The 25,442-nt window shown below is 60.2% G+C and overlaps 1 protein-coding gene across 3 annotated transcripts in view; it reads right to left on the bottom strand.

Annotated features, from left to right (window-relative positions):
* TOGARAM2 (TOG array regulator of axonemal microtubules 2) overlaps window positions 1–25,442 on the bottom strand; it is a 59,622-nt gene that overhangs the window by 22,272 nt on the left and 11,908 nt on the right. For all 3 annotated transcript variants that reach the window (XM_051839916.2, XM_051839897.2, XM_051839920.2), the window contains exons 2-13: window positions 22,916–23,048; window positions 22,211–22,324; window positions 20,711–20,998; window positions 16,686–16,855; window positions 15,878–16,068; window positions 10,712–10,758; window positions 9,031–9,200; window positions 7,633–7,783; window positions 6,593–6,754; window positions 3,166–3,319; window positions 2,441–2,546; window positions 1,506–1,741 (exon numbers count right to left, since the gene is read on the bottom strand). In XM_051839916.2, coding sequence (XP_051695876.2) covers window positions 1,506–1,741; window positions 2,441–2,546; window positions 3,166–3,319; window positions 6,593–6,754; window positions 7,633–7,783; window positions 9,031–9,200; window positions 10,712–10,758; window positions 15,878–16,068; window positions 16,686–16,855; window positions 20,711–20,998; window positions 22,211–22,324; window positions 22,916–22,943 — 1,817 coding nt within the window. In that variant the 5' untranslated portion in view covers window positions 22,944–23,048. The remainder of the gene's footprint in view (window positions 1–1,505; window positions 1,742–2,440; window positions 2,547–3,165; window positions 3,320–6,592; window positions 6,755–7,632; window positions 7,784–9,030; window positions 9,201–10,711; window positions 10,759–15,877; window positions 16,069–16,685; window positions 16,856–20,710; window positions 20,999–22,210; window positions 22,325–22,915; window positions 23,049–25,442) is intronic.

Genomic DNA, 25,442 nt, shown 5'->3' on the forward strand with positions numbered 1-25,442 from the left:
GAAAGCAAGCGTCACCACGGCCAAGGGTCAGGCGTGGGAGGGGGGTGGGGGTCCCCAGAGTGGCACACGTGGACCCACAATCACAGGCCCATGTTTCGTGCCGGCCATGAGCTCTGAAATCTGTCCTGGGGAGGCTGAAGGGGGATCCCCAAGGAAGGAGCCCTCCCTGCCTAAGAGGAGAGGAGAGCAGCAGCGAGGGCGGGAAGAACAGCGGCGACCCGAGACGCGGCTGTCCTCCGCGCCCCGAGGCCCCCTGGGCACACATCTTCCCCTTGTCCACCTGCGCGTCCCTGTCCTTCCTCCACCTACAAACTTCCTACTCACTCAACACCTCCTCTCCCGTCCCCGGCCCCAGGCGTGGCATCAGACGTTCCCCTGGGACAGCACAGCCTTTGGCCCTGGGGAGTCCAGCTGCACCAGGCTACCTGCTCCCTGGGGGCACCTGTTGCACCCCTAGAGCCCCACACGTGCCCCCCTCTCAGCAGGCACTTGCTGTGTTTCTGCTGAGCTGAATTGAAATAAGGAAGGGAGAGGGGCTGACAGGTGACTGATCACCTTCACAGTGCCCCCTGGGCTCTGATAAGAGAAACCCATCAGGGTCACCTCCTTCCAACAGGGCCTCTCCATCACAGCCCCCAGCCAGGTGGAGCACAGAAGGGCATCAGAGCTCTCCGTACTCAGCGCCGCCTGGGGGCCAGCAGAGTGGCATCTGAGCCAGGACCCCTGGGGACTCCAGTGCAGGCCCCTGCCCCTGGTCGGCTGCCTCGTCCTCCCCCGTGCCAGGCACTGACCCCAGCCCACTATCTTACATCAGCCCCATGAGCTACTGTGGTGCCATAATTTTGCAGGTGAGGAAGCAGAGGCCAAGGGAAGAACCCAGAGGAAAAGGAGGGTGAACCGCTCCCAAGAGGGTCACAGCCACAGGAGCACCCAGTGAATGCTGGGCAGACCTGTTCCAAGGGCTCTTTCACCAATCCATTCACCGACTCCTCCCATCAGTGTGCCCATTATACAGGTGGGGAAACTGAGGCGCAAGGCTGTGAAGGAACAGTCTAGGCTGTGAACCCAGGTGGTGTAGTGTAGTTCTAGAGCTCTCCCCCTTCCACCCATCAGCCAGGCTCTGCCGACAGGCCCTGGGGTCTGCTGAGCCACCTCGGGCCTCGGGACGGTGGCTGCCTGCTCAGGGTGGACTGGGTGGACGGGTGGAGAAAGGCAAGCCGCAGCCTAAGGGTTAAATCTTTGCACCTTGCTCGCCTCACCAGCCCCAATTTCATCAGAAAGAAGTGGGACTCCCCTGGGAGGGGAGGAGCCCCACAGCCCTGTCCCTGGGTGGCCGCTGCTACAGCCACTTCCTGCGCTCCCTGGCACATAAAACGGGGGGTCCTGGTGAGGAAGCCTGGGGGGGCGGGGGACGCACCTCCTGCACTCTGACCCCTGGGACCCTGCGCAGCCACTCGCCCCTCCTCCTCTCACACTCCCACCCCGGGGGCTGCAGCAGCCCGTACTAGATGCCCGCAGAGGTGAGGGCCCCCAGGGCGCGGGCCGGGGTCACGCTCTCCACCATGGCCCCCAGGGAGCGGTTGGCGGCTCTCTGGATGAACTCGCTGGTGTGCCCCATCTTCTGCAGCAGGCAGCGGGCCACCTCCTCGGCCTCCTGGTCCATATTCTTCTTCAAGGCCCGGAAGAGGTCTCCCAGGGTGCTGATGGCCAGGCGGGACACCTTGGAGCGGAGGTTGGTGACCTTGGAGAGAGGAGGGAGCTCTCCGTGACCCACCTGGCCAGGGGCTCAGGAGCTGCGCCGCCTCCTCCCGCCACGCCTCCCACGGCCCAGGCCCAGAAGTGAGTCCCACAGCCCCGGGGAAGAGCAGCTGCCTGCACCATCAGCACAGTCGCGACTCCCACCATATCAATAACCGCAGGAAACGCGGCTACGCATAGGCTGCCGAGCGCTTCTGCAAAAACCGCCCCACTGGAGCTTCCCAGCTGTCCTGAGGAGTGGAGAGCGGGCATCCAGAGCCATGGGGGAGCCGCCCCGGCCGGGTGTCAGCACGTGCCACTCCCCAGCCGAGCACTGATGGAATGAGTCAGGTGCCTCGTGCTGCCTCTCCTGGCCCAGCCCCGGCCAGCCCTGGCGAGTGAAAGGCCTTGGGAAATGCACCTGGCCCAGGACACACCACCCCCCCTCCCCTCCCTGGGGGGTAAGAGGTGCTACAGACAGAGAAGCAGCACACTCTGTCTCAGACCCCGAAGATTACAAATAAGGAAAACCCAGCCCTCAGTGGTTGGGTCTGGGAAATGGGTGGTTACCTCTCACCCGGAAATAAGCAAGGATGCCCGGGTTCCAGGGAACAGCTGGGCCCTCCACGGCTGCCAAGTGATGCAGGGCAGCTGGGAGGGGCAGCGGCGGGGCGGGGACGGGGGCACGGTGCACAGGCCTCACCTCCCCCGTCACCGCCAGGGACACGTCATGCAGCCTCCCAGCCAGGACGTCGGGGTGACAGGCCGCCAGGCGCCGGACGCTCAGCAGGCCCTTCTCTTTCACCTGCCTGAGAAGCAAGGCCGGTGGGCAGGGAGGGACCCACGCCCTCTGCAGGCCGGGGCACCTGCTCCTCACCCTCCCCGCCTCTGCCTCTGCCTCCGCCTCCACCCACAGCAGGGTGGGGGGTCCCGGCCTCGGAGGCAAGGCCTCTTGGGGTAACCCTGTCCTGAAGCCATAACGGCTCAGAAAACGGCCCTCCATGGAGCCCACCCCAGGACGTGCTTGGGGCCTTGACACAAAGTTGTGCCTTGGAGAGAAGGAGCGTGAACGGGGGGGATGGAGGGTGCTCCCACACACTTGCTGCTTTGTTCCTGGCTAAGGTCATGTGCCCCTCCCCGCCCCCAGCTCAGAGCAGATTCCTGTGATTTACAGAAATAAGGGGCTGTGAGCTCGCTTAGGCCCCAGGTCCTGGAGTGGAATTCTCACGTGTCATGTCTGGCACTGGCACGGCCAGCACAGGGCTCAGGGCTCACATGGGAGCTGGAGACATCCCACACATGTGCACGTGCACACACACACACACACACTCATCCCTCCATGGTACAAGAGCCCAGGCTGGGAGAGGAGGGAGCCGGCGGGGGCTGGGGGCAGGAGTGCGCGTGGACGGAGCCGGGTCCAGTCCTCACCAGTCACTGCTACCGAGGCACTGCAGCGCGTCCGTCAAACCCAGCTCAGGATTGGAGAGAGGCCGCAGCTCCCTGAGGGCTCCACCATCCACGTCCTCCTCCTCTTCCTCCCACTCGGGAGACCCCAGAGTGAGCACCGCGGGCAGGGAATTGGCTGCAGTGACAGAGCAGAGAGAACCAGCAGGCTTCGCCCAGGTAGAGAGGCGAGCGCCCCAGCGGCCGCCCCGTCCAGGCCTTCCCAGCCCTCCACGCTGAGACCAGCCCGCAGCACTGAGCCCGACAGCACAGGCACCACCCGATGCTGGGCCTTTTGTGGACTTTCTCCACTCCCGCTACTGCCGGCCCAACTATTATGAGCGAACTGGCCAGGGTCCACCTCCAGTCCTGCCCTATCTGTGGCAAGGGTGAGGCCAAGAGAGCAAGTCACGAAAGCCCTCCCTACTCACCGCCCTCCCACCCGGAACCCGTGTTACCAGCCTCTCCCCCTCCTCCTACTCCCCATCCTTCCACGTGAACAGGGAAGGGCTCCACAGGACAATAGAGCTGCTATTCAAAACTCGGACCAGGGAGCCTGCACTTAGCCTGGTTAAGACACCTGCACCCTTGGGCCGGTGCTGCGGCTCACTAGGCTAATCCTCCACCTTGCGGCGCCAGCACACCGGGTTCTAGTCCTGGTCGGGGTGCCGGATTCTGTCCTGGCTGCCCCTCTTCCAGGCCAGCTCTCTGCTGTGGCCAGGGAGTGCAGTGGAGGATGGCTCAAGTCCTTGGGCCCTGCACCCCACGGGAGACCAGGATAAGTTACTGGCTCCTGCCATCGGATCAGCGCGGTGCGCCAGCTACAGCACACCAGCTGTGGCGGCCATTAGGAGGGTGAACCAATGGCAAAGGAAGACCTGTCTCTCTCTCTCTCATCACTGTCCACTCTGCCTGTCCAAAAAAAAAGACACCTGCAGCACCCCCCCCCCCTTAGAGCGCCGGGGTCCAGTTCCTGGCTCTGGTCCTGCTGTGCAGACCCCGGGAGGCCGTGGTGATGCCTCCAGTAACCGGGTTCCCGCCACCACGTGGGAGACCTGGGCTGAGTTCCCAGCTCCTGGATCCAGACCCCTGACCTCTGACCCTGGCCATCCCAGGCGTTTGGGAAGTAAAGCCATGGATAGGGAATCTCTCTCTAGTAAACAGATAGATGATTTTTTAAGTAATTCTTTGTTGACCGTCAGGAGAAGAAGAGGAAGATAGGCAGATTCAAATCCAGCTTCCGGGGAGGGGGTAAGAGTTTGAGAATGCTGGATTTTTTTCTTATCTCCTACAACCTAACCTGTCTGAGACCTGACTTTTTTTTTTTTTTGACAGGCAGAGTGTACAGTGAGAGAGAGACAGAGAGACAGGTCTTCCTTTCCGTTGGTTCACCCCCCAATGGCTGCTGCAGACGGAGCACCGCGCTGATTCGAAGCCAGGAGCCAGGTGCTTCCTCCTGGTCTCCCAGGGCCCAAGCAGGACCATCCTCCACTGCCTTCCTGGGCCACAGCAGAGAGCTGGCCTGGAAGAGGGGCAGCCGGGACAGAATCCGGCACCCCAACCGGGACTAGAATCCGGTGTGCCGGCGCCGCAAGGTGGAGGATTAGCCTAGTGAGCCACGGTGCCGGCTGAGACCCGACTTCTCTGCACTCACCCACCCACCAAACACACTTGGTTTTAACTATGAGACACGGGTAACAGACAACACCCGCTCAAGAGCCATCAGCCAAAGCCTTAGTTGCCACGGCCACCTCCACCCTGGGTGACCCTGGGTGACCCTGGGTGAGCCTGTGTCTCTGGGTCTCAGCTCTGCGGCCTGCAGAATCAGTGGGTGGAGATAGAGCAGTATTTCCCAGGATCAGTCGTTCAGCTCCCACTCTCACAACTGCCTTCTGCCAGCTCTCTACCTTTCAAATCCTAAATAAACTTATTTTCAAGGGAACTGGATGTCACTGCCGTAACTGGTAGACTAATATTATCTGTCACTGAGTATGGGAGAAATTTACACTCACAATGAAACACTCTAGCAATGAATGACAGCCAGCTCCCCGGGGCGTTGTTAGAAGATATCAGCACACAGGAAAGACTTTCTGCCTAGCGCTGTCTAAAGGACAGAAGGGCTGGAAAAGGAAGTGAGTGGATATTAGGGACGGTGCCAAAAATCATGCTCTGCTCGGCCACCGATGTCCACCACATCCCGCTCTCAACTAGGTGGACGGTTTTCCAAAGTTTTCCAGGGACCGGCGCTGTGGCACTGTGGGTTAACGCCCTGGCCTGAAGCACCGGCATCCCATCGCCAGAGACCTGGCTGCTCCACTTCCTGTCCAGCTCTCTGCTGTGGCCTGGGAAAGCACTGGAAGATGGCCTAAGTCCTTGGGCCCCTGCACCCACATGGGAGACCAGGAGGAAGCTCCTGGCTCCTGGCTTCGGATCAGCGCAGCTCCAGCCGTTGCGGCCAATTGGAGAGTGAACCAGCAGATGGAAGACCTCTCTCTCTCTCTCTCTCTTTCTTCATCTTCTGTCTCTCTGTAACTCTGACTTTCAAGTAAAATAAATAAATCTTAAAAAAAAAAAAAAAAAGTTTTACAGTAGCAAAATCTTTTCACATGAAATCTTGCATGTATGCCCAGGGTATAAAAAGGTAAGACAAAATAGAAGTTCCTCTGGTGGACAGGGAACAGGGTCCCCACTTCGTCCCTTGGCACTTCCCCTGAGGTGCCCCCATGGAACCGTAGGACCCTCCAATGCCAGGCTGTGAGCAGCCCCACCCAGCCCCACACACTACAAAGCAACAGGTGGGAAATAAAGGTCTGCCCAGACCCCTCCCTTCTTCTTCTCAATGTCACCCAAGGTCACCCAAGGTGGAGGTGGCCATGGCGACTAAGGCTTTGGCTGATGACTCTCCAGCGGGTGTTGTCTGTCATCTGTGTCTCGTAGTTAAAACCGAGCGTGTTTGGTGGGTGGGTGAGTGAGTGCATAGAAGTCAGGGCTCAGACAGGTTAGGTTGTAGGAGATAAGAAAAAATCCAGCATTCGCAAACTCTCACCACCTCCCCGCAAGCTGGATTTGAATCTGCCTGTCTTCCTCTTCTTCCCCTGATGGTCAACAAAGAATTACTTACAAAATCATCTATTTACCCGAGAGAGATTCCCTATGCATGCTATTTTCTGCGGACGACTCTAGGACATGCCGCACCAGCCGGCCACGCCTGCCAGCCACCCACGATTCCAGGCGTGATATCCTGGGTCCCCAGCCTGGTCCCCAGATGAGCCTGAGCCTCAGTCCTCTTTCTGGCAAGGTGACCACCAGCTCGGGTTGTTGCCTACTCCAACACAGGCTACAGGCAGAAGCAGAGCAGCCCAGGGCAGCCCAGGCAGAGGGATCGCGTCCAGCCAGCCGGTCTGGGTCCCACCTGAAGCGTGGCGGGCGAAGCTGGGCTCCTGCTTGCTGACCAGGATGCTGGGCAGTGAGGACCGGTTGGCCCGCTTCCTCAGGGCGATGCCCATGTTTCTGTATGCACTGCTCATCCCAGCAGGCACGGACTGCGTCCGGCTGCCCCGGAGTGGAAGGAGGCCTGTGGAGGCAGAGAGAGTCCTGAGCTACTTCGGCCCGCCCCAGCCCCGGAGGCCCCTTGGAGACACAGCCCCATCAGCAGGCTCCGGGAGAGCAAACGCAGCTCCCTGTCCAGTCTCAGGATGGGAAGGTGAGGAGCTGTAGGCGGCCTTGTCTTGAAGGACAGAGCCCTCAACCTCCGAGGTTGGCCAAGCAGGGGTAGGCATTTTGTGCAATGGTTAAACCTCGCCTTGGCACAGCCCCATCCCATGGTGGAGTGCCTGGTTCAAGTCCCAGCTGCTCCACTCCCTGTGTCCAGCTTCCTGCAAATACACACACTGGGAGGCAGTGGTGATGGTTCAAATACTTGGGTCCCTGCCACACACGTGGGAGACTCAGATGGAGTTCCAAGTTTCTGGCTTTGGCCTGGCCCAATCTTGGCTGTTGGGGGCAGGCATTTGAGGAGTAAGTCCAGAGGATGGACAATAAAATAAAATTTAAAAACAATAGGTTACAACACATGACACACCTGGCTAAGCCACTGCCTACAACACCAGCATCCCGTATTGGGCCAGTTCAACCCCCGGTTGCTCCATTTCTGACGGAGCTCCCTGCCAATGGTCAGGGAAAACAGCAGAAGATGGTCTAAGTGCTTGGGCCCCTGCACCCACATAGAAGAAATGGATGGCATTCCTGGCTCCTGGCTTCAGCCCGGACCAGCTCTTTTGTGGAAATGAACCAGCAGATGGACGATCCCCCCCCTACCCCCGCCACCGTCTCTCTCTCTCTCTGCCTTTCAAAGAAATAAAGCAAATCCTTAAATAATGCTAATAATTAATTTTAAAAAGAAGTTGGCCAGGCAGTGTCCACAGCCGAGGGACCCCGCCCCAGCCCCAGTACCTTCCTTCACTGCGGTGCCCCGGGAACCCAGGCTCTGGGACGCCAGCGCCCGTTCCGGCTCCGGCTCCTTGGCCCTCCGCAACGCCTCCGCCTCCTTCATCTGCTTCAGCCGCATCTTCTCCTGGGCAGACTTGGAGATGGTGACGTGGATCTGGCACAAGGTCAAGGCCGTTAGCCTTAGGGACCCACCTATTCTCCCTCTTCGAGGACTGAGGACTGAGATTCGGGAATGTGAAGGTCATGGTGACCTCGGCGGGCGCAGTTTCAGTGGGGATTGGGCCCTGCTGGAGTGGACTCCGGAGAGGATGTGAAGGGGGACGTGGCACGAGTTTGGTTTCCGGGGCCGGCGCTGCGGTGTAGTAGGTTAAGCATCCGCCTTCAGTGCCGGCATCCCATATGGGCACCAGTTTAAGTCCCAGCTGCTCCTCTTTCAATCTAGCTCTCTGCTATGGCCTGGGAAAGCAGTAGAAGATGGCCCAAGTGCTTGGGCCCCTGCACCTGTGTGGGAGGCCAGGAAGAAGATCCTGGCTCCTGGCTTCAGACCAACCCAACTCCAGCCTTTGCAGCCATTTTGGGAGTGGACCAGTGGATGGAAGACCTCTCTCTGTCTCTGCTCTCACTGTAACTCTATCTCTCAAATAGATAAATAAAAAACAAATCTTTAAAAAAAAAAAAAGAATTTCCTTAAGATGAAAGACAGCTAATAACAAACGGGAAGTTGGAGGCTGAGCTGCAGGGGGTGTGGAGGGGGTGGCAGGAGGTCCGGAATCTGCCCACATTGGGGAGGGGGCTGGGGGGGAGCTGCAAGGAGCTTTATTGTTATGCCAGGATCTGATGCCCTCACTGAGCCTGTCTCCAACACAGTGCACGCGCGGGGCAGGCCTCTGGGCATCTCTGCCCCCAAGACCGGGCAAGGCGCCCCACAGAAGACACTGTCCAGGCTCCACTGGATTCACCCCAACCCAGGGAGGAAGCCACCCCCGAGGTCACCTTAGAAGCTCCAGGGATCTGTCAGCCTCCCAGGCTCCGGCTGCCACCGGTGTCAACTCAAGGTCACCTAACCCCCTAGCCGTCCCCACACCTGCTTCCTTCTGACCCCAGTGTCACCGCCTCCAGCCTTCCTCCTCCCCCTCCCCGCCCCTCAGCAACCCTCGGGCTCCTCCCTTCACCCAGCCCCACCCCACCCCCATCCAGGCTTCTCTTCCCTTCCTCAAACCCCACCCCAAATCCCTCCGCAGGGTCTGGGCCGTAAGTACTTGAGGAGGCTGCCTTGGCTCTCCTTGCTCAACTCCCTTTGTCCACTAGGGGGCGCCACACCTGCGTATTTTAAAAACTTGCTGGTGTTCAGCAGGGGTCCACTCAGACCCCGCCTTCCTCTTCCCCTGGCCTCCCAGGTACCTTAGTGCTGGTCTCCTTGGGGTCCTCCTGTTTCCGCAGGGGGTGGGCTTCTTTGGCATAGCTGAAGGAGAAGCCTGTCAGCGCGGGAGCAGACTGCGATGAAGTCAAGGCCGGCTTCTGAGAGGCGGTGGCTGACCCGTCTCTGATGGGTGGGGCCAAAGCTTTGGGTACTGAGGAGACAAGAGCAGGAAGGGAGCTGAGGACCCCCAGCGCCCCCGGGGCTGGCCCTGCACCCTGTGCCTGCTGCAGCTTAACCGCCTAAGGCCTCAGCCCTCACTTCTGCCCAGCGCTTCCCTGGTGGGGAAAGACGGGGCTCCACGGGCTCCACAGGACAGCAGGGCAGGCGGGAACCGGGCTGTGTGAGGCCCGACGCCCTCCTCCTGCCAGACGGGGGGGGGGGGGGGGGGGGGGGGGGCTGGACGGGACGCCGGCAGAGCGGTCACCTGGGAGCGTCTGGCTGCTTCCTGGGACCCTAACGCGGACTGCAAGCTACGCAGAGCAGTCGGGGGCCCACGGGGCGTTTTATACCAGGCTGGGCCTGGGAGAAAGAGCAGAGCTGAAGGGAGCCAGAGAAGGCACCAGTACTTGTCCTAGTCGCTCGCTCGTGTCACAGGGGGCAGCTTTTGTGATGCAGAAAATGCCAACTCCCTGCCAGAGCAGCCACGCTACCGCCCCCTGTTGGTGCAGCTCCCAATCCCGGCGGCTGAAAGGTGCTGTCCTTAAACTCCTTCATTTTCTCCGCTCGCTAAGTTTGGAGCTCACCTTCCTAGGGTGAAATTGCACACCAGAGTCCCCTGGGATGGGGGCCATGCTCGGGGGCTGCAGGAGGCTGGGGTCCTGCAGAGCAGGGAAGGAGGCTTGGAACCCCCCAGAAGCAGGGCAGAGGGCACAGACCACCGGGGGCCAATCGGCCAGGGCCAGGACTTGAGGACTGCTACAGACTGGGGGTGCCCCAGCTGCAGACCCTCCCACGAGAGCCCTTCCTGTGTACAGCCTGCCCCGTCCCCAGCACCTGGTGATGGTGTCCACCTGCCCAAACTCAGGCTCTTAGGTTTAGCTCTTCAAGGACATGTCAGGTGCCAGCGTGTGTCACCCCGGGAGCAGCACACAAGCAGCTGCCACAGCCTCCGTGCCAGGCCTGCCTGCGCCCAGCTTCCTGCCCTGATCCCGGGGCCCATGGGCTGCAGCCTCCCCCGTGGCCAACTGGTCCACTGCTGGGATGATTGCCCGGAAGTCGGCCCTGCGCGTCCGCCCCTCCTGCAGTACAGCAGCCGGGGCTCAGGGTCCTGGGCTCCCCCAGTCTGGGAACAGGTGCAGCCCTGGCCAGGTGCAAGGCTCAGCTTCCACTCCCCCCACCCAGCCCCCTCTCCACGGAGTTAGATCATCACACCCAGAAGGGGTGGCTCGGCCCTTCTTAAAAGCCTCTTGCCCCGCCCACCAGCCTTGCTTCCTACCCTGGTTGGCCCTGTTTCCCGCCATTTAAACCGCATCCATGGGAGGAGACGGCACCATCTCTCATCTAGGCATCCTGATGGCTGCTTCTCTCCGCTCCCGCCCCGCCCCCAGCCTGCTGCCGCCCCCAGCGCAGGAGGGCTGGTGAAACAGGGGGTCTTGGACACCAGCGCTCAGCTCTCCTGGGGTCTCCTACTCCACGACACAGGGCAGGATGGAGGATACATACCCAGAGACTTGGGGGTCTTCTCCTGGGGCCCATCCTCCAGAACCAATCTGAAAAGCGCAGAGGAGAAGAAAGTTCTATGAGAAACAGCAAAAGCTGGCGGGGGGGGGGGGGTGGTGGTGAGGAGCCCAGGCGGCTCCCCCGCAGGGAGGCACCACCATGGGGACACAGGTGGCTGCTGTCCCTGGATCACAGCCAGGGCTCAGTGCTACAGGACACACAGCTCCTTCTGCAAACCGTACGGAGCTCCATTGTCTGCCTCTGGGGCCCGCCTACTCCCCAGGCTGCCTTTCCTAGAGAAAGCCCCACCCAGCCACCCCCACTGGGACTTCTCAGGCCTGCACAGAGCGCCCAGCTGCAGCAGAGGTGGGAAAATTGCCCCCCAGGTTGCAACACCGGGTTCAGGTTCAGCAAGCCGCCTTACCCTGCAGGGGCTCCGGGACCCCGACACAGTCCTCCTCCTCCTCCTGATGACAGCCCCACCCTGCCCCGCCCCCTGCTGTGATGGGAAATCACTGCTTCGTTCTGGAACTCAGTCCCAGTGCAGGAAGGGAGGGGGACCTTCCTGGCACTGGCTGGAACTATGATTGTTGAGGTGACAAGCGCCACTGACTCATTCCACAGCGCAGTACGAGGCCCCGTGTGGGCGAGACTCTGAGGAGCTTAGGTCTCCAGGAAGACCAGCTCTGCGGGCCGGGGACCCACACGGGGACGGAGTAGCAAGGCCACAGCCAAGGGCCCCGAACACAACCTCCTGCGGTCTGGCCTGGACACTTGCAGAATAGCCAGCAAGACCCTGATCCTAGGGGGCTGTGGAGGTCAGGGAACCCCAGGTACACTGAGGCACTGAGCTTCAGACGGGGCCTGGGCAGCCAGGACTCGGGGCCACCCTTGGAAAAGGCACAGCCTCTTGGGTATGGCTCCCCTGACCTAGGTCTGGGCCACGGAAACTTGCCCCTGCCCACCGTGCTAACAGGACTGGCTGGGGAGGGGGACCAAGGAGCTGGAGCTGGGGAGCCCCTGTGCGTACCCTGGCCCCTGTGGCCTCATGGAGCAGGGCTCAGACAGCCGACAGTGAGCCCCTCCTCCTAGGTGCGGCCCCTTCCTCCCGCTTTGAGGAAGCCCCTCACTGCCCCTTCCCTGGAGACAACTCAGAGCGACCCTGGCCATCAGAGCCTCTGAGTTCTCCACGCCGAGGTCCAGCCCCTCCCCCCCGCCCCCCGGGAGAACTGCACAGAAGCTCTATGCCTCTTCCCCAGCCCAGGGAGCCAGGGTGCAGCAGCCGAGCCAGTTTCCAGCCAGAGCCCCTCCTGCGCCAGCCAACCAGCTGTCATGTCCATGCCCAGGGCCCCACGAGCTGCACCCGCCCAACAGTGGCCTCCCCGCAGCCCCCACCCCTCTCCCTGTCTCCACGGAGGTCCCAGAACCTGTGCAGCTGCTGATGCAGGAGCCCCAGCATGGTGCCCAGCACCCCCACTCAGCTGGGCCAGGCCCCACCCACCCCTCCTCACCCCTGCGACCCCCTGCCTCTGTCTTAATCGGACCCAGGGTTTCTCTCCTGGGTTCCTGCAACCACCTCCACCTCAACGATCCTGGCCCAAGCCACTCCATAGTCCCCAAAGTGGCCTGTCTAGATCTGATCTGATGCTACTGCCACGCCAAAAAGCCCGTGGTGGTACATTCCCTTGGGACAAAGCTCATGCTCAGCTGAGTGCACGAGGCCCTCGGCCCTGATTGCCTCACAGTGCCTCACACATAGATACAGGCTCACAGGCACCCCCTGGCAGATACAGGCACATGGGCACCCCCTGCAGATACAGGTGCACAGACACCCCCTGCAGATACAGGCACATGGACAACCCCTGCAGATACAGGTGCACAGGCACCCCCTGCAGATACAGGTGCACAGGCACCCCCTGCAGGTACAGGCGCATGGACACCCCCCTGCAGATACAGGTGCATGGACACCCCCTGCAGATACAGGTGCACAGGCACCCCCTGCAGACACAAGCACACGGACACCCCCCTGCAGATACAGGTGCACAGGCACCCCCTGCAGATACAGGCACACGGGCACACCCTATAGATACAGGCACACGGACACCCCCCTGCAGATACAGGCGCATAGGCACACCCTACAGATACAGGCACATGGACACCCCCCTGCAGATACAGGCACACGGGCACCCCCTGCAGATACAGGTGCACGGGCACCCACATCAGTTCCTGGAGGGCCTCAGCCTCTTCTCTCTCTGTCTCTCCCTCTTCTGAGTCTCACAGACTCTCCTTCAGCCTTCAGAACTCCTCTGAGAAGGGGCGGGCATCTGGCCTAGCAGTAAGATGGCGCTTGGGGTGCCCACGCCCCACACTGGAGTGCCTGCGTTGGAGTTCCAGCTTCACTCCCCAATCCGGATTCTTGCCAGTGCAGACCCTGGGAGACTCAAGATGGCTCACTGCGTTGGAGTTCCAGCTTCACTCCCCAATCCGGATTCTTGCCAGTGCAGACCCTGGGAGACTCAAGATGGCTCAAGTAGTCAGGTCCCTGCACCTACGTGGGAGACCTGGATTGAGTCCCCCAATCCCATATCCAGGCTGGCCCAGATCTGGCTGATGTGAGCCAGGGAGAACCACAGGATGGGAGCTCTCTCTCTCTCCCCCCCCCCTCCTCTCTCCTCTCTCTCTCCTCTCTCCTCTCTCTCTCTCTGCCTCTCAAATAAATAAAAAAATATTTTTTACAAATTCCTCTGAGAAGCCTTCCCAGCATGACGCGGGCCATTTCCTACCAGGCTTCCCTCCAGGACGGGCAAGAGCCTCCCATCCCACGCTCCCCACTGGACTGGGCTCAGTCTGCTACTTGTAAATCTCTGTGCGATCCAAGACCGCAGATGGGGTATTTTGGCTTTGTTTCCACAGCACCTGGCACATAGTGGGTGCTTAGTAGCTTTTAAGTTAGTAGATGGGGGGATAAATGAATGAACGAAATGGTAACAGAGCATCCTTCTCAGCTGTTTGATGGGAGAAACCCGTGCCGTGGTCAGACAGCAAATGGGCAGATGTTTGCAGTGGAACCAGGCCATGCCAGCACCAGGCTGGGCACTGCAGGAGCACACAGATTCTTGGGTACGGCCCCTGTCCTGTTACACTCTAGGTAAAGGAAGGGAATGAGGTTTAAACATGGCAGAATAACAAAAAAAAAAAAAATGTAGAGGCCAGCATTGTGGCATAGAGGGTAAAGCCACCACCTGCAGGGCCGGCATCCCATATGGGTGCCGGTTCAAGTCCCAGCTGTTCCACTTCTGATCCAGCTCTCTGCTATGGCCTGGGATTGCAGTGGAAGATGGCCCAGGTCCTTGAGCCCCTGCACCCATGTGGGAGACCTGGAAGAAGCTCCTGGCTCCTGGCTTCAGATCGGCACAGCTCTGGCTGTTGCGGTCATCTGGAGAGTGAACCAGTGGATGGAAGACCTTTCTCTCTGTTTCTCTTTGCCTCTGCCTCTCTGTAACTCTGACTTTCAAATAAATAAACAAATCTTTTAAAAATGTAAAAACAAGAGAGTGCATGCAAATAACTAAAGCTCATTGATTCAAATTTAAATAAAATAATGGAGGGGTCTGAGCAGGTGGTCCAGAGGCTGGACATGGTGGGGTGGGGACTGTGCAGATCCAGCCCCGTCCCCTGCTGCCACCCTTGCGCCAGTGTGGCTGTGCAACAGTCGAGACGGAATGGCCAGGTCAAGGGGTGCGAGGCTCACACTGGGGATGCAAGGATGGGCAGGGGCCATGCTCAGGCCAGGACGCATCCTAGGGGTCTGGAGGTGAAGGCTCCTGCAGAGCAGCCAGGAGGGAGAGTGCAGAGGGGTAGCCTGGGCTGAGCTGAAGGTCAGACTAAGGAGACTCCTCCTTCAGCTGCCGGCCCCGGGGGTCAGTCCAGGGATGGGAACACGTTCCAGGATGGGCAGCCATGGAAAGGCCAACCACTGAGGGCCTGCAAGGGGAGGAGCAGGTGCAAAGCCAGGAGGGAAGGAGGCGTCTAGGCAAGGCACAGGGTCCAGACGGGAGATGCAAGAGAGGCGCCCTGCCACGACCTGTGTGGAGGTGAGGGAGGGGTAGGGAGGCGAGGGCGGTGGAGAGATCGTTCACCCAGGAGCAGGTGCACACACCCAGCTATGCTGGAGAACACAGGCATGCACCTGGACAGAGCGAAAGCAGCAGGGGAGTCAGAGAGGGAGGAGGGTGGGGAGAAGTGGGGCGACTCGGCAAGGCAGTCCCCCAAGAAGCAGGACGGCTGTGCCGTGTGCCTGCATCCCTTATGCTCGCAGGCTGGAGTCCCGGCCGCTCCACTTCCAGTCCAGCTCTCTGGGCCCCGGCACCCATGTAGGAGACCCAGATGGAGCTCCTGGCTCCCGCCTTCAACTTGGCCCAGCCCTGGTCATTGCAGCTATCTGGGGAGTGAACCAGCCAATGGGAGATCTGTGTGTGTGGGGTGTGTGTGTGTGTGTGTGTGTGTGCGTGTGTGTGTGTCTCCCTCTGTGTAACTCTGCCTTGCAAATAAATTAAAACAACAACAACAACACAGGACCGTAAAGTGGCTGTAGGACCCTGACCGTGACCACACTGACCGAGCAGGGTCAGAGGCTGCGAGCACCTGTGCACACCTCTCTCATACACCCACTCACACACCTGCCCCAGCGTCAGCCCAGCCTGACAGCAGTGTGATGCCTGCCCCACTTACAGCCCCGCAGCCAGGGCTGCTACCCCATCACTCCCCAGGCCTCCGTGGTGACAAGGACCGCTTTATAAGTTCAGACCTGGTACAGCCAACCCCTCACCCGCACAGACGGGAACAGGGGTTAGAAATAACAGACAGCAGCCATGCTATGCATGTGTGCTTTCTCCATTACTCCAGCCATCACATGCGTCATCCGGAACCCGGGAGAAGACAGAGGCTTGAGACACTGTTGGCTGCTGCCAGGACACCCAGCATGCGGGAGCCAAGCGTCAAAGAAGCACTCCCTACCCCAAGGCTGTGGGCTCCCAGGTTCCTGCCCTTCCCACGCCCGGCGCCCCACAGTCTGGCCCTAGCATGGAGTTGAGCCACGATGAGCAAAAGCGGGTCTTGTTGGACAGAGGGAGAGACGACAGCAAGGGCAGCTGGATGGGGGGCTCTTACCGGGTGCGTGGGGCCCCCAGCCCCGCGAGGACAGCCTGGCCTGGGGACAAGGGGCCAGGAAGGGAGCCCAGCGTGGAGGAGGCGGCCCTGGCAGGCAGCCCAGCCTTCGGGATGGGCGGCATCACAGCGCCTGCCGTCGACTTCCGCATTTTCTCATCCTTGCAATGCAGGTACTGCGGGGACATCTGCACCTGGGGGCGGGGAGAGGCGAGAGCTGTGGGCTGCATGCTCACCTCCCAGGCACCTCTCCAGGGTGGCGCCTTCTCCCAGGAGCCCCCGGGGGGCAGGGTGCTGGCAGGGGTCCCCCGGCTTCTCTTTCCAGGCCTATAGCCCCGAGACACCTGAAAACGCCTCACTTCCTCGCCACTCCAGAGGAGAAGACTGGTTGGCCCTTTTGTTGTTAGCAATTGTTTTTCCATTCCTCTTATTCCAGAAAAATCCTAGGACCTTCAACCACGTGGTCCAAACCTCTAGTCTTATAGAGGCGTAAACTAGGGCCCAGAGAGGGAAGTAACTGCTCGGGGCCACACAGCCAGGGAGGGCCCGAGCAGAAACCAGGGCCCCTGTCTTGGTCTCAACCCAGCACACTTTCCTCTCTGCCACCCTCACTGGCTTACAGTGCAGAAGGCCCAAAGCAGGTGGAATTCTGGGGCATTTATACCAGAGGAGGCCTAGGGACCACCGAGCCTGAGACAGGCTGGTTGTGCAGCCCCTCCCCGCCGGGCAGCCTCCCAGCCCAGCTCAGAGGTCCTGGACCTTGTGGGGTGAAAAGCCGCAGGGCAGGCTGAGAGCAGGGGAACCACCTTACCTCCGGGGCACCCTGGCAGCTCCGCGGCGGGTCCAGCTCCCTCTCCTTGGCCTCAGGCGTGGTGGGAATGCTCTGGATGGGAGGCATCGGCCTGGGCACCCTCAGCAGCCTCTGACCGGTGGCACGCAGGATGGTGCTCCTCAGGGGAACGCCCCCAGGGTCCAGGGAGGCTGCTCGGGGGTGGGGGTGGGGGTGGGGAATGAGTTAGTCCTAGGAGGTAGAGAAAGGAGGGAGTCCAATGATGGCAGCAGGGCACGGGTACTGGGGGGGCAGACAACGAGAAAGAGGCCTCCCTCCCACCTGCACCCCCACCCCAGAAGTACCAAGCATCCTTTCCCATTGCTGGGAAATCTAGGAGCAGGAACCAATCAGTCACTGTCGCTCCCCCTCTTCGTGGAGGAGCAACACTAAGCCCTGCCTAGGCTTCATATCCGAGTCACGGCACCATTATGTCGCTCCCCCTCTTCGTGGAGGAACGACACAGGACCCTGCGCTGTTCTTTTCGTCTGCTCGGCCCTCCCCGGGTTTGCTGCTGGTTCTTCCCGGGTTGGCTACCGACCCTTCCACCTCCGTGGAAGGGCAGTTCCCCCTGGCCACATTCCCCACTTCCGCAGGGGAGCGGCACACCGCCGGCCGGCTTTCTCGGGGGCTGCACAGGTGTTCCTTCAGCTAGATGTTCCCCTTAGATGTTCCTGGTGCATGCCGTCTCTCTCCTCCTTTATAGTCCTCCTCCGCCAATCCCAACTCGGCTGCCCACACGCCGAGTACGCTGCTCTCCAATCAGGAGCAAGTCCTACAGTTTATTGGTTGAACTGGAGGCAGCTGTGCGGAAGCTGTTTACTTCTCTCCCAGCGCCATATTGTGGGAGAGCAGATGCATAGAATAAGTCTTAATTCCAGTAACTCAGTCTAGTCCGGTTTGCTCCCCACAAGTCACCACTGAAAATTCAGAGGCCAGGGCGCAACAGTGAGGACGCTGGCCGGGTTGCCCGCAGCCTGCAGTGAGTGCCTGTTCAGCTCCTGGCTCCATTCTGACTCCAGCTTCCTGCTGCTGCAGGCCCTGGGAAGTGGCTGGGTCCCTGCCACCCTTGTGGAAAACCTGGACTGTGCCCCGTGAGCCCAGCCCTGTGTGCATTTGAGGAGTGAACCAGTAGATGGAAGATCTCTCTCTCTCTCTCTCTCTCTCTCCCTTTCAAATACAGTGAAAATAAATAAATAAAACCTTTTTGAAAAAAGCAAGCAAGAGAAAGCTCAGAAGCAATGTGAGTGGGAAGAGAAATCCAAAGTCAGCGCTAGATTGGGAGTGAGGTGACAGGTGCAGGCCCTGGCCAGGACCTGTGTGACCCTGGCCCGCCACGCTCTCTCTCTCTCTGCTCCCATGCACTCTTCTGCAGAATGGATCTGCACAGAGTCAATGACAGAACTTGCACAAAATGCACACAAGTGCCCAACACACGACAGGGGCCAGCAGATCCCCCTCTTCCTCTTCAGCTGGTGACTGGGGTGCTGCTACCTTGACACAGGGGACACCTTTGGCGTCATCTCAAACACAGGCCACCACACTTGCCGTTCTCCCTGATCCAGCCCCAGCCCATCTCACAGGGCAGCCTCACCCAGGCCGTCAGAGGGCAGGAGGCCCAGGGGATTATATTTGCAAATATCGGTGCTGATAGGGGGAAAATGATACTGTTGCTTTTTTTTTTTTTTTTTTTTTTTTTTTTTTTTTGACAGGCAGAGTGGACAGTGAGAGAGAGAGAGACAGAGAGAAAGGTCTTCCTTTGCCGTTGGTTCACCCTCCAAAGGCCGCCGCGGCCGGTGCACCACGCTGATCCGATGGCAGGAGCCAGGAGCCAGGTGCTTTTCCTGGTCTCCCATGGGGTGCAGGGCCCAAGCACCTGGGCCATCCTCCACTGCACTCCCTGGCCACAGCAGAGGGCTGGCCTGGAAGAGGGGCAACCAGGACAGAATCCGGCGCCCCGACCGGGACTAGAACCTGGTGTGCCGGCGCCGCTAGGCGGAGGATTAGCCTAGTGAGCCACGGCGCCAGCTTTTTTTTTTTTTTAAGAAGCAGAGACAGGGGCTGGTGCTGTGGCATAGCAGGTAAAGCCACTGCCTGCAGCACCAGCATCCCATATGGGTGCCGGTTTGAGACCCGGCTGTTCCACTTCCAATCCAGCTCTCTGCTATGCCTGGGAAAGCAGAAGATGGCCCAAGTGCATAGGCCCCTGCACCCATGTGAGAAACCCGGAAGAAGCTCCTGGCTCCTGGCTTCAGATGGGTGCAGCTCTGGTCATTGCAGCCATCTGGGGAGTGAACCAGCAGATGGAAGACACCTCTCTCTCTCTCCCTCCCTCCCTCTCTCTCTCCCTCTCTCTGTATGTGTGTGTGCATGTAACTGTGACTTTCAAGTAAAATACATAAATCTTAAAGAAAAAGAGACAGTTCCCATCCCCAAAATGCCTGCAATGGGCCCAGGTCAGTGATTCAAGCCAGGAGCAGGGAACCTAACCCAGGTCTCCCAGGAGGGTGGCAGGAATCCAATTATGTGAGCCATCACCACTGCCTCTCAGGTCAGCTTCCTCCAGGAGGGTGGTGACGGCAGCAGCACTTGTACTAAGGGCCAAGACACCTGCCCTCCACACACACCGAGGGACCTGCCAGTCCTGGGGAAGCCATAGCCCCTTCCCACCTGCACGTGGGGCTGGCCCACCCCAGTTCTTTGTAAACTTTGGAACTTTGGGAAAAGAAACAGAATGTCCAGAAAAAAGCCTTGGACGTGTCCTTGAAAAGTTCACGGAAAATGCATATTAGGAAAAATTGTGCATGGATTTCAAAGTCTCTGCCCCAAACAAAGCTCTTTTTTTGGATAGAGAACAAGAAATCCCAAGTGCCCGCAACAGCCAGGACTGAGCCGAGCTAGGCCAGAACCAGGAGGGCCCCGAACTCAACCCAGATCTCCCACATGGGTGGCAGGAACTCAAGCACTCGAGCCGTCACTACCGCTTCTGAGGGTCTGCATGAGCAGGAGGCTGGAGTCAGGAGGGGCAGCCAGGAATCGACCCCAGGTGCTCTGATTGGGACACCTTGTACACAGGGCTCAGGTGGGGGTGGGGACTCAGCCACGCACTGGGGGTCTTGAAACACACCCTTCAAGGATAAGGGGAGACTTCTGTATCCCCATTTCACAGAGGAGGAAACTGAGGCTTGCAGGCTTACTGTCTGGCTCAGAGCCCCGGAGCCCGTGAGTATCAGGGCTAAGACTGAGCATGGCGCTGACTGGTTTGTCCCCCGGCTGCAGACGAGAGAGAAGTGCACGGTGTACAGCAGCTGCTGCTTGGCCCTTTGTTCATCTATGCAGCAACCACGTCGTGGGAGCCTGCTGGGTGCCACGCAACTGTGCCTCACCCTGGTCCTGCCCTCCTGGAGGTTAAGGTCAAGTGCACAATTCAGGTTTCAACTCAAGTGCACACACAAATGCCAACCGTGCCGAGAACTGAAGGAGAGCGAGAGGACATCAGGTGGGACAAATTCAGACTTGGGGGGAGGGGCCGGGGGGCCCACTCAGGGAGGCTTTTGAGCTTTGGAAGGAGGATAAGGTGGGGGTCAGTGGGGTGGGGAATGGAGGGGGTGGGGAGCAGCAGGTTCTAAACCCCAGGCTGGAAAGAGCCCACATGCTCCAAAGACTGGAAGGTCCGCATGTCCACAGAGTAAGAGGCCACAGGGAGAAAGTGGCACAGACGCGCGTGAGGCTGGGGGCCTGGTCCTCCGAAGCCATGGGTGGTTTGCAGCACACTCAGAGGGAGTGGCGGAGGAGGGTTTGTTTCAGAAGAGTCCCCAGGGAGCAGAGAGGGGGCCAGGGTGGTGAGGAGGGGAGCTGACTGGGAGCTGCTGCGGTGACCCAGAAGGCCAGCCCGCCACAGAGAAGGTGCCCGCTGACCGACCCCGGAGGTCCCAGCACGCCCTCAGGTCACCTGCTGTCACCTGGGATCCCCGACCTGGGGCAGGTGGGCAGGGGCCAGGGCTCACCTTGGGAAGACGCTGCCAGGCCCTCCGACAGGCGCCTCTTCTTGAGCTTGTCCTTGATCTGGGTGGTGTCCCGGGCCACACTGCTGGCCTCTGAATCCAGCGAGGGCAGAGGCGCCAGGGGATGAGGCCCCAAAGACAGGCCCCCGAGGCTCTGGGGGTGACCGTTCCTGGCCTGCCAGCCCTGTGAGGGGGTGTCCAGTTTGAGGCTGCCTGGGTCCGCAGGTCCACTCCGGAGCTGTGATGGCTTCCCGCTGCTGGGCAAGACGCTGGGCACAGGCTGCAGGGCGGCTGAGGGAGACAGCGGCGTGGAGGCCCGGGGTGGCACCAGCACCAGCGCCCTCCGCTGGCTGCCTGGTGGACCCCAGTCCTCCACTCCTAGAGCTGATTCGTTGTCTCCAGGGGTCTGTGGAGGCCTAACCAGAACAATGCCCGCCTTTCAGGGGTTCAAGGGACCAAAAGGGGAGCGAGCACAGAGGGAGGCCGTCAACACTCAGGAGAGGCCCCTGCCCAGGGACCACATCGCCAGTCGCCAGGACCCAGCCTGTTCGTGGAGCGCTCCTGGTACCTGGGAGATTCCAGACAGACTGGAGAGAGCAGTGCAGGCCATCAGGGCAGACCCCTCTCAGGTGGACTCAAGTCCATCCAAGACCTCGTTCAACACACATTTGCAAGCATCCACCAGTGGCCAGGCCTGCACAGGCAGGGGGGAGTCGGAGCTGAGGCAGGCACACTCTGTTATTAAGGGACTGTCAATGCAGGAAAGGAATAAGGCTGGGCAGTTCAGTGCAAGGCCTGCCTGAGATATGCTGTACGAGAGTGACAAGCCCACGCTCCGGGCACCGGCAGGGGAAGGAGGGCGTGGGAGGCCCTTGTGCAGTGGTGGTGTTTGAGCTGGGCCCAAGGGGTCCTGGGAAAAGGAGCAGCAGGAGGACTTGACCAGCAGCTCACACACAGCTCTTCCTGGACGCCCCGCACGTAAGCTCTGAGACCCTGGGGCCCCGGCCGCAGAGAATGAACTGCAGCTGGCACCAGTCCCAAGGAAAGCCGGACTCTGGGCCAGCCGCAGGCCCATAAGGAGGCTGGCAGGAAACAGGGCCAGGGAGGGAACCAGCAGGTTCTCCAGCCAGGGCCAGGGCACCACAGCTCTGCAAAGCCAAAGAGAAAGTCACGGAGTGGAACGAGGCGTGAAGCGAGGCTGGATGCCCTCCCAGGCCCTGCCCTGCAGAGCCTGGCGCGTGCTGACAGGCCCACTGCCTGCTCCCCGGGGCCTCCCTCTGTCCACCCCTACTCCTGAAGTGGAGAGTTGGAAGCACCTGCTGAAAGCCACCCAGAGCTCTCACCTACCGTGGCCTGAGAAGCCCTGGCCTCCGACACTCAGCTCCTCCCCTAGGGTGAGGCTCCCCCATGACCATGGCCCTGGCTGGGCAGTGGCCAGCTGGAGCCCCATCCTCTTCCCAAGGCCCCCAGAGAGCCTCGGGCCTCGGCGAGTCACTGTCTCACCTTCTCCAAGAGCAGGCAGGCAGGGGTTGGCGCCTCCAAGCGGCAGCACGTGAGGCCCGGCGCTGGTCCGAGGGATGCTGCCACAGTACACGGCCACAGGAGCCACAACCTTGGCTGTGGACAGAGCCACGGGGCAGCCGCACCTCAGAGCCCGCCCAGGCCAGGGCGAGGGAACAGACTGAGTTGCCAATGCTGTCACCCCAGAACCCTCTGCCCCTCGGGGTCTCTGGCCCAAGGGCCAAGCGCCTGCAGTGGTGCCCAGCCGCTCCAGGGCTCAGCAGCTCTGCAGTCCACAGCACGCTGTCCATCAGGGCAGGGCCCAGGCCCTCCCTTCCCAGGTGACACTCAAGACCCACAAGGGCAGGGCCAGGCCTGGAGTCCCGGCTGCTGATGCTAAGGGGCTGCTAGCCGCCTGCGTGGGCCAAAGAAATGAGACCGCCACCCTGCCCCAGCCCCAGCCCTCATGGTCTGCCCAGGCACACACCTCTGGCCCCAGAACGGCACCAGTCCTGCGAGAAGCCAGCACACCCTGCCCCCTGAGAGTGGAGGCAAAGCTCAGGCCAAATTGCTGGAATGCTCCAAGCCCCGCCCCAGGCCAGGGAGCCATGTGACTACAGGCTCCTCCCCCAGACAGAGCCTGGGTCCTAAGGGTGAAGACCCTCCACCTAGAACACACCAGCAAGCGGGTCCCCTCAGCACCCTTACCCGGGGAGGCATCGTCACGGGTACCCATGTCCAGGGTGGCGAAGGCACCTGCGGGGCTGTGCAGGGGCAGCCGCTGTTGTGTGACCACAGTCGTTGCAGGTCCAGAGGGCTGTGCCCTGTGACATCCAGGGACCTGTGGGGAGGCCAGAGAGAAGTCAAAACAAAGCGTTTGAAGGCACTCCGCGGGGACACATGGGAGCCCCGGACTCTCCCATCTGCCTCCAGCCTTCGAAGGAAGAGTCAGGTACAAGGGTGTCAGTGTCAGTGAGACCTCCCCCCACTCCTCGCCACTGGGCTGCGGTCACCACGGTGTCAGGGAAGGCGGGACTCGGGGTGTTGTCTGCATCAGTGTCTGCTCTCCAAAGCCTCTCCCCCGCCCCACACTGACTGCCCTGAAGTCCCACGAGGAACTCTGAGTGACATGGGCTCCCCTGATTTCCTTCGGGGTGCACCTGCCTTGGCCTGCGTGAAGTCCATGGCCCTCACTCTCAGCTGGGCAAACAAGCGTGCCTCTGACCCCCTCGGCCGTCTCAGGGTCCTGTGGCTGAGGCTTGACTCCTGCCAGCCTCTTCCCAGGCCCCCTCGAGCCTACAGGGACAGCTGTCAGCTCTTGCCCGGGGCCTCGCTTCCTTTCTCCTGTGACTTGGCTGAGGGTAAAGGCGATTCCTTTGTCCTCACAGGTCAAAGGCAGAGGACAGGTGTTTGGTACAGCAGTTATTACGTCACTGCTCAGGATGTCCGTATCCCATATCGATGTGCGTGATTCAAATGCCGGCCCCTCCACTTCTTTTTTATTATTATTATTATTATTATTTTTTATTTTTAGACAGGCAGAGTTAGACAGTGAGAGAGAGACAGAGAGAAAGGTCTTCCTTCCATTGGTTCACTCCCCTAAAGGCCACCACGGCCAGCGCTGCACTGATCCGAAGCCAGGAGCCAGGTGCTTCTCCTGATCTCCCATGCGGGTGCAGGGGACCAAGCACTTGGGCCATCCTCCACTGCCTTCCCGGGCCACAGCAGAGAGCTGGCCTGGAAGAGGGGCAACCAGGACAGAATCTGGCGCCCCAACTGGGACTAGAACCCAGGGTGCCGGCGCCGCAGGTGGAGGATTAGCCTAGTGAGCCACAGCGCCAGCCGCTCCTCCACTTCTGACCCAGCTTCCTGCTCATGCGCACCCTGGGAGGCAGCAGAGGGGGCTCAGGTACTTGGGTCCCTGCCATCCTTGTGGAGACTGACTTTTGCAGGCCTTTGGGGAGTGAACCAGCAGGTGGCAGATCTCTCTCTATCTCTCTGTTTCTCTGCCTTTCAAGTAAAATGGAAAAAAATAAAATCAGGAGTAGAGCCCATATATCTAGCCCCTGGCAGCTCCCTGGGGACAGGGCAGGATGTGTGCCAACTCCCTTTGGCTGAGCAACAAATCCCAGCTCAGGAACTGAGAGAACCTGTCTCCCTCTGGAAGCCAGCCTGCCACTGTCCCCACCCAGGCCCCAGAAGGCAGCAGCTGGGACTCAACCCCACTGCCCCAGTCTGGCTTGGCCCTGGCTCATATCATTGCTGATGATGTCCTTGTCTGGGGCAGCCGCTGTATGGGATCCAAAGGATTTCGCAAGGGGGGGGGGAGGAGTGAAAAGTGGCCGTGAATGTCCATATGTCCATGAGACCCAGCAGCTCGGGCAGGCAAGGTGCGGAGGAGGAGGCTGCTAAGGACACCCAACCTTCACCCAGGCAACGGGAAGAGACTCCTGCCTGGCCACGCCCAGCGGGCAGCACCCAGGCAAGACAGCCCTTCCACAGCGGCACTGCAGAGAACAATCTGGGGTCCGAACCGTGGGAGCCGCAAGCAGTGCAGGCCCCACCTGCTACCCTGTCTCTAAACACAGGTATACGTTGTAGGGAAATTACAGGGAGAAGCAAGACTATTGATTTTTTAAAGGTAGATAGATTGATTGATTTGCAAGGCAGAGCAACAGAGAGAGGGAGACACATAGAGAGATAGTCCATCTGCTGGTTCACTCCCCAGATAACTGCAACAGCCAGGGCTGGACCAGACAAAAGCCAGGAACTCCATCCAGGTCTCCCATGTGGGTCCAGGGCCCCAAGCACGTGGGCCATCCTCCACTGCCTTCCCAGGTGCATTAGCAGGGAGCTGGATCAGAAGCCAAACATCCAGGACTTGAACCAGCACTCCAATATGAGAGGCCAGCTTCTCACGGGTGGCTTCACCCACTGTGCCGCAACACCAGTCCAACACGTGCTTGTTCAGCTCCATCCCTGTTCTCAGCCTTGGCTGCAGATCAGAACTGCCTGGAGACCCGTGAACGTGGCAGACTCCAAGGCCCTGCTCAGACCCCGCATGAACTGGTGTCTTCTAGGGGAGCAGTCCCCGGGATCTGACTGTATTTTTTCCTGAATTCCTAAGTGATGGTGATACTCAAACAGGATTGAAAACTGGTGGTGCACATAGTTCAGATCCTCTCCTAGGACGAGCTCAGGGCTGATTCTCACTGCAAGGCGTAAGGTGTGTCCT

This window comes from Oryctolagus cuniculus, chromosome 2 (genome assembly GCF_964237555.1).
Source record: "Oryctolagus cuniculus chromosome 2, mOryCun1.1, whole genome shotgun sequence".
Lineage (NCBI taxonomy): Eukaryota > Metazoa > Chordata > Mammalia > Lagomorpha > Leporidae > Oryctolagus > Oryctolagus cuniculus.